This window comes from Acartia tonsa, chromosome 2, assembly GCF_053477335.1.
Source record: "Acartia tonsa isolate MP-2025a chromosome 2, ASM5347733v1, whole genome shotgun sequence".
Lineage (NCBI taxonomy): Eukaryota > Metazoa > Arthropoda > Copepoda > Calanoida > Acartiidae > Acartia > Acartia tonsa.
In genome coordinates this window covers 5,084,498-5,104,814 of record NC_137261.1, presented here as the reverse complement: position 1 = coordinate 5,104,814, position 20,317 = coordinate 5,084,498, and the positions used below count along the sequence as shown (strand labels likewise).

Here is a 20,317-nt window from a genome sequence, read left to right as displayed (position 1 = left end):
AAGCGAATTAAATTTAAAGGTTTACATAATGTTAGCTGGAAAAAACTATAGGTATTAATCTTCGAAAAGAATTCTCTAGTGCTATATGTTATATGTTAGGATAAAAAATATTGTACATAAAATAGCAAACAACAGGAGTTAAATTGCTATTGGAATCTCATTAAAGACATCCAAGTAAACGTAGGAGATTTTAATTGGTTAATTTTACCGGCAAATCCAATCCTATACTAATAATAATTCAAGTTTTACAAGAAATAAGACATATTCTTTATTCTAAGCAAAAAATCTAATCTATTTTTAAAGTTCTATTTCTTTAATAGCAGCCGAAAAAGCAATTTCAACACTTGTGACATGCAGAAATCTTGAATAACAGTTTGATATTTATTTATTTTAAATTCATTATAGGAACACGATATAATAAGCTTTCCTTTGTAAATTGTTGCAGGCCATTTAGAAACACACTAGAGAACCATATCATGTACTCAGGGGTACATGGATAGGACAATGATACTTTTATGATACTAGGATGTGTTCGTGTGAGTGCCTGTCTATCTGTGCTAACAGTCGATGATATACGATTGCTTAACAATAACTATTGGTCATTCTAACTTACATTTACTAAACATGTTATCAGGTTATTTTTTTAATTATTAGGGATCTTAAGGGATGGGGAAAAATTGTGATAAACAAAATTATCCTTTTATGTTGTTTAAATTTATTTGTGGAAAGTATGAACAGTATTTTTTTGTACAAACCTCATAAATAGACCAAGGTCATTGAACCTTTACATGGTAGAACTTGTTGTTATAATCCAGTGTACCCTTCATCCTTGATGATTACTGAATTACAGTTTGCTGCTCTATCAACCAGTTTACTGTTTTAGATTTAGATTTTCAGATTATTATTGCGGCACTCTTAATTCAATAAATGTATAATTATGGATGTATAACCAAGACAACTGTCTAATCCCAGTGGTGAGGAACTTTTTCGTCTGATTGCAAAATCCATTCTGCTCTTTTGTAGCGACTTAGCTGTGTTCATACTTCCTATATTGAAAGATCTATTTGAAAGTCTACACGGGGTCCCCAACTTGTAAACATACAGTTATTTAACCCCTGTCCCCTCTATTTATTTACTTTAATATTAATTCCATGTTGTTTATTTCAGGAATTTACATATCCCTTTTTAAAAGACCATATACTAACATATATTTATACTGGAATTTGGTTTGTGTTTTAATATTTAATGGATTTTCCATATAGCTAGCTGTAAGCTATTAGTTATTTCCAGTTATTGGGGACTTTTAGTATTGATTAGTAATATGTTTCATAAATATTTGAGATATTTTCATTTCAAATGTCGGATATGTACCAATTTAAAGCAATAATGACATTATTTTAAGTACATGAAAAACTTATGGTTAGCAATATGCACATTTACATTTACTATTGAAAACTTTTGATATCGAAAATAGGTCAATAATGTTCTTCCAGATTTTGGAACGTAGAAAAGTTTAAGTTAATCCTATTTTGGAAAGTAGTATGATTTTTTGGATTGTGTGGAAAGGTCTCGCCGACCAATTTCCATTTATGGGATGCATCACACAGGTCATAGTATGGTAGTAGGCTATTTTTCTGCAACCTCTCTAATCTCTTAAATTACACAGACCTCTTGAAGCTAGGTGCCTTATTTTTATCAATGATGATTCCTATAACAGTGAGGCGTAATTTAGGAAGCGTAGGAAATCTATAATCATTACCAGAAAGTCTTAACATTCATTAAAAACATGATAATCCTAAGCTTTTTGACAGAAAAATTATGATATAATTTTCTATTAAACTGATTTTTGTAATAACGATGCCTAGGACAACTAGGTAGAAAATGTTAAGCTAAATATCTCTACAATCAAGTCCTTGAAAGTTTAAGTATGTTTCATGTATTTAAGCAATTTTGCAACAAATCTATATACAATTTTGTTCATACTTTTATATTGATACTCTGCTTATAAACTTATGATACTCTACAGGTGTTAATGTTCGTTTGTTCTACCATCTAATTTTAGAGCTTTATTTTTTTGGATGCTGGTATCCTTGTTTATTTTTATATTTACTCTTAATTATGTTTGTATGTCTGATGTTGTTGTGTGCGTGAGTGAGAGAAATTGAACCAATATTAGATTTACCAAGGATTATTGCGTCTTATTTCATTAAAGGAGAAAAATTCCGTAATAAATTGAGTTAGCCAAATAAAAAGTGGGGTTTCTTTACCCTTTTTTAAGATTTTATTTATTTTACTCTATCTTTATTTACGAGTGGCAAAAAATGTTTTAGATAAAGCTTTCTTCATGTGGACCAGTTTTTATCTGGATAGCTTTATTTATAAATATATGTATCTTAGAATCAACCTTTTTAATTAAATTGTCTAGTATGGTCTGGGAAGTATAGCAATTCTGTAATCATTTTCAGTAGAGGTCTTCATTTAAAAGATATTATTATTTTGTTTTATTTTAAAATATTTTATTATTAAGACATTTTTTTTAACATCAATAGTATTTATTAATAACTTTCAGATAGAAAGATATGAGATAGTGAAAAATTGCAGTAAAAACTTTGAAAAATGGGGATTTTTTACGGTAAGTTTATTTTATATTGAAAGCATCTAAGTAAGAGGATATTTGCTTGTCTGTCTTTTAGTTAATTTACGTTATATTTATTGGTCAGTTTGATCTTTTTAAGGGAAACTATGGATTATTCATAAGAACGCTTTTACGAGAAAAAATCGTTGTAGGACTCAACTCCATAAAATGTTATTTAATGCACTTTGAATTTAGTAAAATGTTCGATACATTTTACTTCTGTAAGTAAAAGTAGATTTGGGAAAATGAAAAGTAGTGAGGAATCTCTAGCCGCTTTCAGTGGGCAAAATACAAATAAATAAACCAATTATACAGATAGGTACATTTGTTTTTAAACATATTACATAAGCATTAAAAAATAATATTCTTACACATATTCGCATGTTTCTTAAGTAGTAAGTTTTCTTGTTTGTCCACTATCTTACTGAAATCTGATTTTAGGAAATCTTCATGTAGGAACCCGGGGAGATTTTTATTAAACTTTAAAGGCTATGGGCGGGACTACAAGGTTCCAAACAAAATGCACATAAGCTGACAAAAATAAAAAAGTCAATGATAGGGTTATCACAGAAATTATTTATGTAATCTAACGTTTGCAAAATTTTATTTGTTTCATATATAACAAGGATGACAACATCCAAAAAAGCGAAGCACTGAAATGGTAGGACAAACGGACATTAACACTTGTATAGTGTCTGAACTGAATAATCAGAATATAAAAGTATAAGAGTCAAAGCAAAATTGTAAGTAAATTTGTTGAAAAACTGCTTGATACAGGATAATGTTTATGGACATACTTACATTTTAGGACTTGATTATAGAGTTGCTTCGCTCATAATAATTTTCTTTGTTGTCCCAGGAATCAATATACCAAAAATCAGATCAAACGGATAATTAGATCACCTACAAAATTTGTTGTTAAAAAAAGTAAAAATCAACATGTTTAAAATGGACGTACGGACATTCTGGTAATGATTATAGAGTTTCTACGCTTTCTAAATCGTACCTATCTACAACAGGAATCATCATGTAAAGTTTGAAATCGATAGGACAATTCTAACATGCCTAAATTAACGAATAAAAGCTATCTATCTCGGACGGACGGACGGACGGACCGACCCTAATTATAGAAAAGCTTCGCTTAAAAAAAAAGTATATCTCAGCTTCTCTCAAATATTTACCAGCTGCGCGACAAAACATTAGAAACAAAATTTATATAACGAAGAGACTGCGTATGGCAATCCCTGGAAATGTTTAAGCACCAAAAAGATATTTTCTTTTGATATTACAACATATACCAGAAGTTGGAAAAGTCCCAGACATCAAAAACATGACTTTGGTAAAGAAATATAAAAAGCTAATATTTCATATTGATGGTTTTACATATACATATATGCATACACAAAATATCATCACACTATTTATCACATTTTTATATCATTTTTAACAGCAAAGCTGCTTTATAAGTCTTTTCCGTTAGTTCGTGAGCTTTTAATTTTCTTTTCTTTTTAAAAGAAAATTAAAAACATAAATGGTTTTATAACGTACTTAGCGTTATTATTACTTCAAGAGTTGCTACTTCCTAGGTTTTAACCTTATATTTACAGGAATAGTCATTCTCTGATTTTTACGACGGCTAAAGCTAATAGTTATTTCTCAGGACCATACGGACAAATCTTAAGTGTTTCAAACTTTGCTTCTAAAAAGAGAAAAAATATAAAAATGTATCTCACATATGATAAAACTTGACAACTTAAATTTATTTTAAATTAAAATTTATCTCCAACTTTTGCGCATTATACAACTTTCATTTTAATAAATTAATGTAAATTCAAAATTTTAACCAGATGAAAAAATTGGTATATTCCATCGAGCCGACGAGTAGACAATAGAAACACCCCCTCCCCCCTACGTGTTAAATGGTAGCTTTAACCCCGTGTGGCTCTGGTAACCTTTATTAAATTAACCTAAAAGAATTATAAGAAATATAGTTTTTTTTCAAGATTTTTGGCGGTTTTCCTCGAATTGTCTACCAGAGCACAGAACCTCTCCCCACCCCAACCCCCATTTGAAATAAAAGGGGAGTGAGCATTTTTTCGTGTTTTTTTGTTTAACTTTATAAGGTCATGTTAGATAAGATTATATTGAGTAGACCCATGGAGTTATTGCACAGCAGATGTAATCCTCGCATTTTCAATTTATCTAAAAATAAGGTAGGGTCTTGCTGTGCTCGCAAGGATCTTCGAGGGAATGCACCATATTGTTTGTGGTTCACTTTCAGTTTTGGTGAAATTGCCTAAAAAATTGTTAGAAAAGAAGAAAAAGAATATTAATCTTACTTTTCCATTTGAACTTTACACTTTTCATTTCATTATTATTAAAAATATTCTTTTTTTTCTTTAATCTTTCAATGTTTTATCTATCCTATACTTTTTTTATTCTTTTCATTGCTAAATAATAACTTTAATTGATTAATTTTAAAAGTAAAAATCCTTTGTTTGTGTAATTAGTATTATGTAATTATATTTTATTTTGTTTTGTTTCCAGATATTTTTTTTGTATTATTTTATAATATTTTAATCGCTATTTTATTAAAAATGTGGAATAAAATAAAAGTGTAAGCCTATTATATAAAAAGTTAGTTGTAAATTTTAACCTCATTTCACTTTTTTTTTTTGGGGGGGGGCATATTATCTAGTGACCTATCCATGTGTGTACCTAGTGTGTATGATATATTTGTGTAATAATGTAAAAGCTTTGAAGTGGTAATTTTGTTGTGCACTAGTTTTCTTTGTGGAAATAAAAATATGTAATTTTGTTGTGCACTAGTTTTCTTCATAGATATAAGAATATGTAATTTTGTTGTGCACTAGTTTTCTTCATGGATATAAGAATATGTAATTTTGTTGTGCACTAGTTTTCTTCATGGATATAAGAATATGTAATTTTGTTGTGCACTAGTTTTCTTCATGGATATACGAATATGTAATTTTGTTGTGCACTAGTTTTCTTCATGGATATAAGAATATGTAATTTTGTTGTGCACTAGTTTTCTTCATAGATATAAGAATATGTAATATTGTTGTGCACTAGTTTTCTTCATGGATATAAGAATGTGTAACTTTTTTGTGCACTAGTTTTCTTCATGGATATAAGAATATGTAATATTGTTGTACAATAATTTTCTTCATGGATATATAAGAATATGTAATTTTGTTGTGCACTTGTTTTCTTCATGGATATAAGAAAATGTAATTTTGTTGTGCACTAGTTTTCTTTGTGGATATAAGAATATGTAATTTTGTTGTGCACTAGTTTTCTTTGTGGAAATAAAAATATGTAATTTTGTTGTGCACTAGTTTTCTTCATAGATATAAGAATATGTAATATTGTTGTGCACTAGTTTTCTTCATGGATATAAGAATGTGTAACTTTTTTGTGCACTAGTTTTCTTAATGGATATAAGAATATGTAATTTTGTTGTGCACTAGTTTTCTTCATGGATATAAGAATATGTAATTTTGTTGTGCACTAGTTTTCTTCATAGATATAAGAATATGTAATATTGTTGTGCACTAGTTTTCTTCATGGATATAAGAATGTGTAACTTTTTTGTGCACTAGTTTTCTTAATGGATATAAGAATATGTAATTTTGTTGTGCACTAGTTTTCTTCATGGATATAAGAATATGTAATATTGTTGTGCACTAGTTTTCTTCATAGATATAAGAATATGTAATATTGTTGTGCACTAGTTTTCTTCATGGATATAAGAATGTGTAACTTTTTTGTGCACTAGTTTTCTTAATGGATATAAGAATATGTAATTTTGTTGTGCACTAGTTTTCTTCATGGATATAAGAATATGTAATTTTGTTGTGCACTAGTTTTCTTCGTGGATATAAGAAAATGTAATTTTGTTGTGCACTAGTTTTCTTCATGGATATAAGAATATGTAATTTTGTTGTGCACTAGTTTTCTTAATGGATATAAGAATATGTAATATTGTTGTGCACTAGTTTTCTTCATGGATATAAGAATATGTAATTTTGTTGTGCACTAGTTTTCTTTGTGGAAATAAAAATATGTAATTTTGTTGTGCACTAGTTTTCTTAATGGATATAAGAATATGTAATTTTGTTGTGCACTAGTTTTCTTTGTGGAAATAAAAATATGTAATTTTGTTGTGCACTAGTTTTCTTCATGGATATAAGAATATGTAATTTTGTTGTGCACTAGTTTTCTTCATGGATATAAGAATATGTAATTTTGTTGTGCACTAGTTTTCTTCATGGATATAAGAATATGTAATATTGTTGTACAATAATTTTCTTCATGGATATATAAGAATATGTAATTTTGTTGTGCACTAGTTTTCTTCATGGATATAAGAAAATGTAATTTTGTTGTGCACTAGTTTTCTTCATGGATATAAGAAAATGTAATTTTGTTGTACAATAGTTTTCTTCATGGATATATAAGAATATGTAATTTTGTTGTGCACTAGTTTTCTTCATGGTTATAAGAAAATGTAATTTTGTTGTGCACTAGTTTTCTTCATGGATATAAAAGAATATGTAATTTTGTTGTGCACTAGTTTTCTTCATGGATATAAGAATATGTAATTTTGTTGTGCATTAGTTTTCTTCATGGATATAAGAATATGTAATTTTGTTGTGCACTAGTTTTCTTCATGGATATAAGAATATGTAGTTTGTTGTGCACTAGTTTTCTTCATGGATATAAGAATATGTAGTTTGTTGTGCACTAGTTTTCTTCATGGATATAAGAAAATGTAATTTTGTTGTGCACTAGTTTTCTTCATGGATATAAGAATATTTAATTTTGTTGTGCACTAGTTTTCTTCATGGATATAAGAATGTGTAATATTGTTGTGCACAAGTTTTCTTCATGGATATAAGAATATGTAAATTTGTTGTGCACTAGTTTTCTTCATGGATATAAGAAGATGTAATTTTGTTGTGCACTAGTTTTCTTCATGGATATAAGAAAATGTAATTTTGTTCTGCACTAGTTTTCTTCATGGATATATGAATATGTTATTTTGTTGTGCACTAGTTTTCTTCATGGATATAAGAAAAAGTAATTTTGTTGTGCACTAGTTTTCTTCATGGATATAAGAAAATGTAATTTTGTTGTGCACTAGTTTTCTTTATGGATATAAGAAAATGTAATTTTGTTGTGCACTAGTTTTCTTAATGGATATAAGAATATGTAATTTTGTTGTGCACTAGTTTTCTTTCTGTATATAAGAAAGTGTAATTTTGTTGTGCACTAGTTTTCTTCATGGATATAAGAATATGTAATTTTGTTGTGCATTAGTTTTCTTCATGGATATAAGAATATGTAATTTTGTTGTGCACTAGTTTTCTTCATGGATATAAGAATATGTAGTTTGTTGTGCACTAGTTTTCTTCATGGATATAAGAATATGTAGTTTGTTGTGCACTAGTTTTCTTCATGGATATAAGAAAATGTAATTTTGTTGTGCACTAGTTTTCTTTATGGTTTTAAGAATATGTAATTTTGTTGTGCATTAGTTTTCTTCATGGATATAAAATATGTAATTTTGTTATGCACTAGTTTTCTTTATTGATATAAGAAAATGTGATTTTTTTGAGCACTAGTTTTCTTCATGGATATAAGAAATTGTAATTTTGTTGTGCACTAGTTTTCTTCATGGATATAAGAATATGTAATTTTGTTGTGCATTAGTTTTCTTCATGGATATAAGAATATGTAATTTTGTTGTGCACTAGTTTTCTTCATGGATATAAGAATATGTAATTTTGTTGTGCGCTAGTTTTCTTCATGGATATAAGAAAATGTAATTTTGTTGTGCACTAGTTTTCTTCATGGATATAGGAATATGTAATTTTGTTGTGCACTAGTTTTCTTCATGGATATAAGAAAATGTAATTTTGTTGTGCACTAGTTTTCTTCATGGATATAAGAATGTGTAAATGTGTTGTGCGCTAGTTTTCTTCAAGGATATAATAATATTTAGATTTATTTTAAACTATCTACATTGATATAGGTCTCTACTCGTCATTGTAAGGTAGATCTGAGCATTGGGATTAGCTGTATCATTGAAAATAAAAAAAAAATAATTGTTCTAATTGTTGATTGCTATATTCCTGAAATTTTTCCTTTGTCTCTGTGTATATAAAGGACAGTGTATATATAAATTATATCTTCATTTTTTCTCTATATTTCTTACTTTACAGCAACATTTAATCTAATTCATATATCAGAATTTTAGAATTTCACAAAAATATGCACGGGATATTATGGTATATGACAATGATCAAAATATTAATTAGCAGATATATGCTTTCATTAGAAAATATTTAACTATTGTCATAGTTTGATTTTAATAAATGTCTTGTCGACAATTTGTCAGCTATTACCACTTTCAATTAAATCTATGTGATGATATTGATAATATCATTACAATGAAAACATATCTTGGCAAAAGATACATGCATAGTTGCAGTAACAAACCATGCATAGTATTTTTCTAAAAAGATAAATATTTTTTACTGTTTTGCAAAAACAATTTTATTCTGTATCCAATTTGATAATTTATATAGTGTGCAGAAGTATCCCAGTCACCTTCTGTTTTAGAATTTCAATTTTAAACCCCTTAATTTAAACGAGTCAATTTAAACCCCGTAATTTCAAAGAATCAGACTCTCCTTAGATGATATGACATCGTCCTTAACTTTCTTTCTCTTTCCTGCATTCGCTTCATTCTCTCCATGTACACAAACAACTGTACTTCTTTTACTTCGTTGTTTCAAGTTAGAAGCAAAGCTTCTCTTTAAGTATTAAGGTTTACACTTCAAATTTTCAAATAAATTTTTTTTCAAAAGACAAATTAATGATAAGCGACTAACTCTATCATGAAGATATTTTCTTCTCTTTTATCATAATGCTTCATGAATTATAATTCTATCTTTTTTCTTTCTTTAATCTCCAAATTATATTTCTTTGTTTTTATCTATTTGATGAATTATGAAAAATCGGACAGATTATATTTTGTAATTTTTTGTAGTATTAAATAACTGTCATATACTGTAATAATTATTATTGTGGTAAAACGAACCTATTTGTATACTAAGGGTCAGTCTGTTTGTATGTTCGTTTGTCTGTCCGTAAGGCAGTTAGGACCATTGATAAGTAGAATAATGTCGCAGTACATTTATTTGTAATATTTAGGTATGTTAAGTAAAATCATTTTTATGGATGGAAAAGTAATTCTTATTTCAAGCTGAACTTTTAAGAATGTCCTTATTTTTCAAAGTTTCTAAAAATTGTTCAGATTTTTATTTTGAAACATTATGTATAGAATAGTATAATTGAACTGCATTGCGGTATTTATATTTTATCTCATTTTAAAATACAAATCTTATTGTTACTTTACATGCATTGAAAAAAACAATTATGTCCATAAGTTGTAAACAACAATTATTGAGAATTGTTTGCAAATTAAAATCATATAAAAAAAATGTTGTCAAAAAACTGACGGCTGTCGTTTTTTAGTGTTTGATGCTTTATAGGTCTGTCTTGTCTTACTAAATAAGCTAGGATTGGGTTAGAAACATAGTAAAGGTGTTTTTCTTCTGAGCTTCTGAGTTATGTTTAATAAGGTACACAATATAGTATTAAAAAAGTACATTTTCCCCCTCTTTTTCTCCCAACATGGAACGGTCTGGATTAATTTTTTAACATTTCTGGGTATCCCAATAAATGGTACTAGCATAATAAAACCTGAAGTAATTTTTGTTAAATCTGAAAGACCATATAATCTATTTTCTCGTATTCATTCGAATCCGTTGGATAGGAACCGGTTCTAATCCATACGAAAAAACTATGTCTAGCATCATATTATATCCAGCTTTCTACGAATATAGAAATGTACAATCATAAGATTAAAACCAGTTTTTTTCCGATGCCTTCGGCACCACGGGGCTAAAAAAACTAGTTTTAATCTTATAATTGTACATTCTATATCCGCGGAAAGCCGTTTATAATACGATACGTGAAATAACTATTATCATTATTTTTTCTTTGCCTATATGAAACACTTTGTATTTATAACAATTTAGTGGATGGTATTGCACACTTATTATTTAATGTGAGATGATATTGTTGTATTTATGGTTGTTGCATATCAATACAACAGAGATTCATAGATCACACAAAATATCTAAATTAAATGCACTTTTCCATTCTAACACCAGCCACGATTTGGCCTTAAATTTAACCCGTTTGGATGTTTTAAAGATATTTTGTGATTTCAATATTTATGTCAGTTTTAGATTTTCTACTGATTTTCCACCTCTTCACAAAAAGCTTCCCTAAAATGTTTAACTCAATAGATTTATAAGTTTTACCCAGCCCCCGCTAATATTTCATGAATTGGCCTATGGAGATTTTTATCAACCCCAAATTTAAAAAAAAGATTACACGTGTTTGTTTGAAAATTTAGGCTCCTTCCCCATATTCGAACAATTTTTAAAAGCGAAGCTTTTCTATAATTAGGGTCGGTCCGTCCGTACGTCCGTCCGTACGTCCGTCCGTACGTCCGTCCGAGATAGTTAGCTTTTATTCGTTAATTTAAGCATGTTAGAATTGTCCTATCGATTTCAAACTTTGCATGGTGATTTCTGTAGTAGTTAGGTACGATTTAGAAAGCGTAGCAACTCTATAATCATTACCCAAATGTCCGTACGTTCATTTTAAACATGTTGATTTGTTTACTTTTTTAAATAGCTTTTATTCGTTAATTTAAGCATGTTAGAATTGTCCTATCGATTTCAAATTTTGCATGGTAATTCCTGTAATAGTTAGGTACGATTTAGAAAGCGTAGCAACTCTATAATCATTACCAGAATGTCCGTACATCCATTTTAAACATGTTGATTTTTCTACTTTTTTAACAACTAATTTTTATATGATCTAATTATCCGTTTGATCTGATATTTGGTATATTGATTCCTGGGACAACAAAGAACAATATTTTAAGCGAAGCAACTCTATAATCAAGCTCTAAAGATGTAAGTATGTCCATAAACATTATCCTGTATCAATCAGTTTTTCAACAAATTTACTTACAATTTTGCTTCGAATCTTATACTTTTATATTCTGATTATTCAGTTCAGACACTATATAAGTATTAATGTCCGTTTGTCCTACCGTTTCAGTGCTTCGCTTTTATGGATGCTGTCATCCTTGTTATACTATATCTACTATTGCATATTTTTACTTTTATTCTATAGCAACATTTACTTAAAACAAGGGTAGTAGGAATAAACATAAATGTGTAAACTTTTTTACAGCATAAAGAATACACAAAAAAATTATCTTATCCAATGTTTTTAAATGGGTATTAACAAATTTGTGCAATTTTTTTAAATTTAACTAGAAAAATTTATATATTTACGTGCATATGCGTTTGCACATCTAGTGCAAAATACGTTAACATTTAATTAAAAGTGCGCGAAGCGTACAAAATTCTTCCCAGAGTGATTTTTAAGTAGTTTCATATACAAGGAGTCGGGTGTATAATCCATGTTTGATATTTCGTGCTCTTAAGACACATAACAATCGTTCTCCGCAAAGGATTGTGTAAATAGCCAGGGAAGGAGGGGACATTGAGCTACTTGTTACAGTAGCCCCCAAAGCTTTATAATAACGTTTTCAAATTCATTGGCTTAACAACTTTGCTTGGTTGGTTCATTAATTGAGTGTCCAAACGTTTCAACCACTAATTGTGTATTATTATTTGGGATGTACATCAATGCATCGGCTTTTGTCTTATCGAATTATTTAAACACCTAGTTGTATGTCCGTGATTAAAATCCCTGTAATGGGAAATATTGATGCAAAATTTACCACAATTTTCACCATCCACTTTCAATATTACTTTCTACATAATAATATTTCATTATACATTTTTTAGAAAATTTTAATCAGAAACAGAAATGACAAAATCAATTGTAGTAGCGATTTTGAAACAAGACATGTTTTTTTAAGAAAATTCAAAAGTGCTTTTATTAGGGAAATTAAAATTTTTTTTAGCAGTCGAGATAATTACTACTCCCATTCGAAACAAAAATCAAACTTGACGCATATATTTTAAAGAGAAGATATTCTTTGACTTGAAAAATATTTTAACAATTTTAGCTGTCTATCTCTGATAATAATCAAGTAAATGAACTAACGAGTAGCTGTGCTACTAAAAAAATGTTTAGTTATAAAAATTTTAACAAACTACGTCAATGAACAAAATTCATCTGAAATAATTATTATTTTATACGTTTAATTTATACAATAAACATGTATTTTTTTCAATTAATTAATAGTTATTTCTCGCATCGTATTATAAACGGCTTTCCGCGGATATAGAATATACAATTATAAGATTAAAAATAGTTTTTATTTGGACAAACAAACATTGGCAAGTTTAGAAAAGGCGCTTTTATTATTTGGAAGCCGGAATAAAATTTGTTTGTATTTGCAAATTAAGCTTAAATTATCAATTAAGACTTATATTTTCAAGACTTTATTTTCAAATCGCTAATAATAATATGCTTTATCGTCATATATATCGCCTTTCTACTGCAGGCTTACTAAGTTGTTAAATCTTAACAACTTAGTTAAGATTTAACTGAATCTAAAATGCAATTAATTAACTCATAAGGGAATTACAATGTTAAAATTGAAAGGTTTTAACATACCCAATTTAGCTATCTGTATTCGACAGACTGGCGTAGGGTCCCTAATTGCAGAAAAATTTCCTGCTTAAAGAATATATGAAAATATTTTCTTTTTTAATGTAGAACGCATTAACATTATAATGAAAAAAGTCCTACTTAAAAAATTACAAGAAGCTCTTACAATTCATACAAAAAAGTAGTGTTGATGGTTAGGAGATTTTTTGCAGTTATTAATTGCCAGAAATTGATGTATAGATAATTGTATTATTTTTTTAAAATTTACTCTTGTGTCTACGCCCCTTATAGGTCTCTAGGGGCAACTGACAGAAGAAAGGAAGGGAGTTGACCCTCTACTTTGCATTAGAGTTTTAAACAGAAAAGAAATGTGGTGAGTGTTTACCATTCCCAAAATTAGAAAACTTCCCATAACCCATCAGAATTGTAATGGAGAACCATACTGGCTCAGCGGTTAGCAAGATCCTTTGGTACAGACGACACACAAACACAAACATCCTGTTACTTTATTATAAGGATAAACTTAGCTAACTTTGCGCATTGCATTGCATACACAATAAACATTAAGATAGAGTAAATCAATTAGAACCTGAAATTATTATTTTAAGAGTGTTAAAATGTTTTCAGCCACCCAACTGCTGTAAATGGTAATACTTGCTACATTTCTCACATATTCTTGGAAATTAAACAAGTACGTGGAATTCCAAATACAATTTGCTAGAATTCTTTCTCTACATGTGACAAAGTGGTAGAAAGAGAAAACTATAAAAATATATTTAGGCAGAATTATTCATTTCAAGTACACTTTTATCATAAATGAAATATATATTTTATTCAAATTTTTACTGGACTTCAAACATTTATGACAAGGTCACCCCTGAGAGAAACAAACTATACACTCCCAAATGTTTTAGGGCGAATTTAGTTTTATTTCATTATTAAAGGTTTTTTATCTTACATCTAGGGGCTCTACATTTAATGTGAATTGAAAAAAAACATTGATCTGTGTTAAGCTTCCCTAAAATGGAGAACTTAATTCTTTTTTCTCATCAGTAAGATCTAAACAGACTGACAAGAAACTTTGATACTTTACTTGATAATAGCAACTTCACCCACAGTGGCCTCTAGAAGCACCGGGAGGGGGAATGATGAGAGTAAGTCGAATCAAATTTCAGATTTAGGTATAGAAAAAAGGTGAACTAGTTTTTTGTAGGGGGATTTTCCTTGGGAGGATGGAGGTATCCTTCCTATAAAAATACATAGTTTGTTACTTTTCCTAGACCTATGAGAAGGATAACCATATCGGTTCATTAGTAACCGATATATCAATCATAACTGTACCTTGGGACTGTGGAGGTAGCACACCCAAAAATATTTATAAACCTTCCCAGGAACAATAAGAAGCTACACTATAAAGGCCGGATAACCATATCGGTTCACCGGCTAGCAAGATCATTGGCTACAGACAGACACACACATTCTGTGTTATTAAAAGATGGCAATAATGTTTTTATTTTATTTTAGGAAAACCAGATAAAGAGAATCTCCAGGAGCTGAAACAAGAACTTGAAGTTGACTTTCATAAGGTTAGTTAAGCAACACAGCAGACACGAAAATATCCACAGTTAGTACAGTAAAAACATTACAATATAATTATTTCAAAATATTTGCATATAAACAAGGATGACAAGTATAATAAGTAGCGAAGAACAAAAAGGTGAATAGAAAAACGGACAAGGCAAATCAAGCAAATGTAAATATGCTCTAAACTATAAAATAATCATAAGATAGGTCTGTTCCTTTATTTACTCACGCCCGAATTAAGATGAGCTGAATTTTAATTTCCATATGTGATCACAGTTTTCTCCGTGTTTCCTCATCCTATCTCAATATTTACTACTAGCTAAAAAAATTCAAACTTCCAAAAAAAATCAAATTTAAATTTTTAAAATTTTTTTTTTTTTTGAAGTTTGAAGCTTATTTAGCTAGTAGTAAATATTGAGATAGGATGTGCTGAAAATGGATTTCCAAATGTGTACAGCAGATAATCCAATTATTGCAAACGCTATTTTCAGCTACTCCGGTCAAAAGGAAAAGCGATAAATTGTATAAACGATTTATACATTATACATTCAAAATTGTAATTTCTCAAATTTTGATTTTTTTGGGAAGTTTGAAGCTTTTTTGGTGCTTGCTTACATGTGAAGACCGGAGCACCGAAAACCCCCCCCCCCCCGCTTAGTTTTGACAAAAATCAAAAATAAGGGGGGGTAGTTTTTTAACCCCCTGCTTAGTTTTGACAAAAATCAAAAATAAGGGGGGGGTAGTTTTTAACCCCCCCCCCTTATTTTTGAAGAAAATCAAAAATAAGGGGGGGGTAGTTTTTTCACTGTACAACACGCCAGAAAGTTGAGTGAGGTAAATCAAGTAAATCCAGTATACCAGAGGGGAAACCTTATTACAGGGATATTCATGTTTTGGGGCATAATTTCCTTATTTATTGACTTTGGCCAGTAAAAGGTTTTAATTTTGCGCAAAATTGTATACATGAATATCCCTGTAATAAGGTTTCCCCTCTGGTATACTGGATTTTCTTGATTTACCTCACTCAACTTTCTGGCGTGTGTACAGTGAAAAAACTACCCCCCCCCCTTATTTTTGATTTTCTTCAAAGTTAAGGGGGGGGTTAAGTCTTTGCCTTGCTGAGCTTTTTTCCTCCTTGCCGTTTTCCAGACATTAAAAAACTACCCCCCCCTTATTTTTGATTTTTGTCAAAACTAAGCAGGGGGGGGGGGTTTTCGGTGCTCCAGTCTACCACATGTAAGCAAGTACCGCTTTTTTAGCTAGTAGCAAATATTGAGATAGGACGCGGATGCTAAGTACACTTTCGGAAACTAAAATTCAGTACATTAATAACAAGGAATCTGTGTACACATTCGGAAATTCAAATCCAGCTCATCCGAATTATTTTTGTTGGATATTTTACAAACCTCTCTATAACGTGAGGGGAGAAAGTCGATCAAAAAAGTTCCGACGTCATAAAAATGAGGGATGAGGAGAGGAGGAGTGGGAAAGAAAATCCCTAAAAAAGAGATGGATAATCCCTCATTTTTATGACGTCACATGCTGATTTTTTGAGCGAATTTCTTCCCTTACCTGTATAACGAAGTCTTGTTTGAATGTATTTATCCCCCCCCCCCGCCCACCCACCCCTGTATTATTCATTTCAAACTTTAGGATAACACTTAAATTTTCTAAGTGCTTCACAAAACTTTAGTTTTAGTCTCAGATAAACATATTAAGGATTTATATAAGTGTTTTTTTAGTTCATATTTAACTAAAGCAAGTTTTAGCAACTGTAAACCGGAAGCTGCGGCTGAATCCAAATTTTTTGACGGTTGCTAGGAGTGTAATATATTTTTTTTTAATAGAATTTAGTTTTAAGTCTACTGCTTTAAGATATAAAGATGATTAGTTTCGATCCTATTATATAAAGTAGTAAGCTTTTTTCTGTCTGAAACGCTAAACCTATTTTCCTTTACAGTGAAACTTCTAATAGTTCTAGGGAAGGTTTATAACTATTTTTCTTTTTTTGAAGGATATCTCCATCCTCAAAAGAGAAATTATCCTTAGAAATGAATTACCCCCACCCCAAAAAAATTTTCTTTTTAAAATCAAATTGAAAACTGGAAAAGTTACCTTACCTCCCCCCCCCCCCCCTTCTTTAAGTGCATTGTAATATTTGGCCATAAAACAATTTATAGACAAACGAACATTTATTTAAAGAGATAAGAAAGCAGAAAAAAGCTATAAACCATCTGACGGCTAAAATCTAAATTAAAATTGTCTAAAACCATCCTGGGACTAATGTGAAGCTTTCCTAAAATGAGGAATTAAATCATTTCAGTAGTTTTCTTTAAAATCTTAAACATTATATTTTAGGATCATTATGAATATAAAAAATATTTTATATTACATAAAAAAAATGTGTATAATTATTACCAAATGTATGAAAAAATATAATGTATTACTTATGATAGAGTTCTTAATATATTACTTTTTCACGTTTGTATTATGTATTTACAAAAAGATTTGTATTACGTCGGAAACACGCCATAGAATACTATATCTATAATACAAAGTAGAACGATGTCTGTCTGTTTGTTTGTCTGTTTGTCTGTGTGTCTGTTTGTTTGTTTGTAGCGAAGGATCAGGCTAACCGCTGAACCGATCGGGTTCTACTTTACAGGGTAGCTTCTCATAGGTCCCAGGAAGGTTTATAACTATTTTCTTGGGGGATGGGACACCCCCAACCCCCCTCCATAAAAAAATTTTCCCCACCCCAAAGAAAATTTTTTTTTAGATTTATTTTTTAAAATCTAAATTACGAAAAATTGGTTTGATCAAACCTCTTGGGGCAAAGCCCCTAGAGGCTAGGGGCGAAGCCGCTAGTTAATTTATACAGTAGTAATTTGATTGTCCTTAAGATCCCACTAACCACTGAACCATTTTAAGGAAATCCACATAGGTCTCTGAATTGTCTTATTACTTTTTTTTATTTTCAAATAAGTATTGGCACAGTGTTAGATTAATTTTCAGGTACCCTGAATAAAAAATTATGGCTATTTTTAGGCATTCCTTTTAAAAATTAGATATGTACGGGGGGGGGGGATAGACCTAACCCCCTCTCCCTGTAAATAAAATAATAATAATTTTGGCGCTTCAATGCCGTTGGTTTGGGTTACTTTTTTTTAATAAACGTACATCTTATATTTGACATGATGCAAATATTCTATTTTTAGCTATGTTTGGTAGATTATATTAATATAATTGATTTTTATCATTGCTGTGTGAAAGTTTATCCCGGGGGGTGTAGAGCACTCAAGGATAAGGGATCATTAATAAATATTCCCTTAAATAATTGTGTATGATTAGAGTAAACAATAGAGGGAGAAAGGGTTAAATAACTGTATCTCCCCATTGCAACCGCCTTGTGCAACCTTTCTATTGGGTCATTGAAAATCAACCAATGGTGTCGCTTATATTAACACAGTCATTTAGCAAATAATTTAGAAGCAGACGAAAGAGGTCTTTGAAAAAGGAAGGGGAGGTAGTTGTCTGTATATACATCTATACTATAGATCTGTTTGTGTATGTTTAAAATTAAGCTTATAGCTATTTTTAAAAAAAGAGAGGTGTGTAGATTAATTCATTTCAACTGTCCTATCTCTCCATGACATGAAAATGTATTAAAAATAGAGTAAACATAGAGTGTGTTGATACACGTTTTTCTGTCATATATAAAACACGATAATTTTTAAAATGAGAAAAGTAAAATAATCTTCAACTTTCGATGTGCAAATTTTTAATTGCTATCTTTTAACCAAGAATATAGCCTAAATTCAGTCGAGTCTCAATAGAAGCTTATAAGATTGATATCTAATAGCCTTGGAATGTCATTGGGGGGGGGGGGTATTTCGCTGACCTAGAGGCTAGGGGCAAAGCAAGTAATAATAGGAAAAAGCAGAGATTTCTTAATACACAACGTTTTTTGGCAATCGTCATTATTTTGATTAGTCTACATTTTGTTTGTTTGTTGTTTTTTTCCATTCATTCTGAAAGCAACTTCATTGAATGAGCAAATGTTATTTTTTATATATTGACCTCATAAATCTCATTTAGGATAACATAATATCTCATTTACGCATCAATTTCAAGCTCGGGTAAAAATCTCTCTATAATATAGACCTTCCAATCTTTAGACACTTCCAAATGAGACCCGTCTCAGATTCTAAAGCAGTGGCTGCAACCAGCTGTAACGATTTAGACAACCTCGCAGCCTAAGCAAATCTAACAAGCTGCCAAATTTAGCTTTATATGTATACTCATCCGTAGCAGTAGCATAGCAGCAGCTAAGAACTGGACTAACTTTTCTCAATTTGATCCAAAATAAAAGATATGTGTTTTCAGGGAAGAGTATATGGTTTGAATTTTAAGTGTTTATGCAACTAGCCTTGTTATTAGTAGCGAAGCTTCTCTATAATAAACTTTGTCTGTTCGTGAGACAGATAGTCCGTAATGCTATGAGGTAGAAATATGATCGGCTGCTAGTCAAGCTAGAATGCTAATTCCAATACTAATAAGTATCTAGCATCTAATTTACCTAGTCCGTCGGTCTATCAGTCATGCTACAAAACATAAATATTTTTTTAGATTTCAATAAATGAGTTATGTCAACGTCTTGGTACGAATCTGGAGACTGGACTCACAACTGCTCAAGCACAGGCAAACCTCAAAAGAGATGGATATAATAGGTAACAGTTTCAATATTTATAAGAAAGTTTGCTGTTCTAAAGATTTTAAGATAGATATTATTACTAATACAGTTAAAGTGAGTTAGAGTAGATGCTCAATAGCCAGAAGAATTTAGCCTCTTATCTTCAATTACATCAAAGAAAGTCGTATTTCCTTAACATAAACTAATATATGGACGGACAGAGTAAGCTATGATAAGGTTACCTTTGGTCAGAGGATCTTCAAAAAAAAATTCAGCCGTCAATCTTCAATAGCAGTCAATACTTAATCCCATAGAGAAATAGATAAATTGATTGCTAAAAAAAGATGAACATATACATATATCTTAAAAAGCAGTCGAGAAAATCACATTTTCCTAAAAGCGTTTCGGGTGGACAGACTGACGGGGAGATAAAGTGAATTATTGAGTAGCTGCACTAATAAAAAATGATACTTAATAATATTAAATTTAGATTAACACCGCCGGCAAAGACGCCCGAGTGGGTCAAGTTTTGTGAAAATTTGTTTGGAGGATTTGCACTCCTCCTTTGGACTGGAGCCATCCTCTGCTTTCTAGCTTATTCAATTCAGGTAAATTGATTTAAAAGGAAAGATTGTTTTTCTGTT

At 30.1% G+C, this 20,317-nt stretch overlaps 1 protein-coding gene across 1 annotated transcript in view; it reads left to right on the top strand.

The window, feature by feature from the left end:
- The first annotated feature begins 2,567 nt into the window (after positions 1 to 2,567).
- The window catches only part of LOC145334618 (sodium/potassium-transporting ATPase subunit alpha-like), a 91,910-nt gene continuing 74,160 nt past the window's right edge, over positions 2,568 to 20,317 (top strand). Inside the window, exons 1-4 of the mRNA XM_080180152.1 lie at positions 2,568 to 2,632; positions 14,921 to 14,982; positions 19,610 to 19,710; positions 20,164 to 20,281. Coding sequence (XP_080036278.1) covers positions 2,617 to 2,632; positions 14,921 to 14,982; positions 19,610 to 19,710; positions 20,164 to 20,281 — 297 coding nt within the window. The 5' untranslated portion in view covers positions 2,568 to 2,616. The remainder of the gene's footprint in view (positions 2,633 to 14,920; positions 14,983 to 19,609; positions 19,711 to 20,163; positions 20,282 to 20,317) is intronic.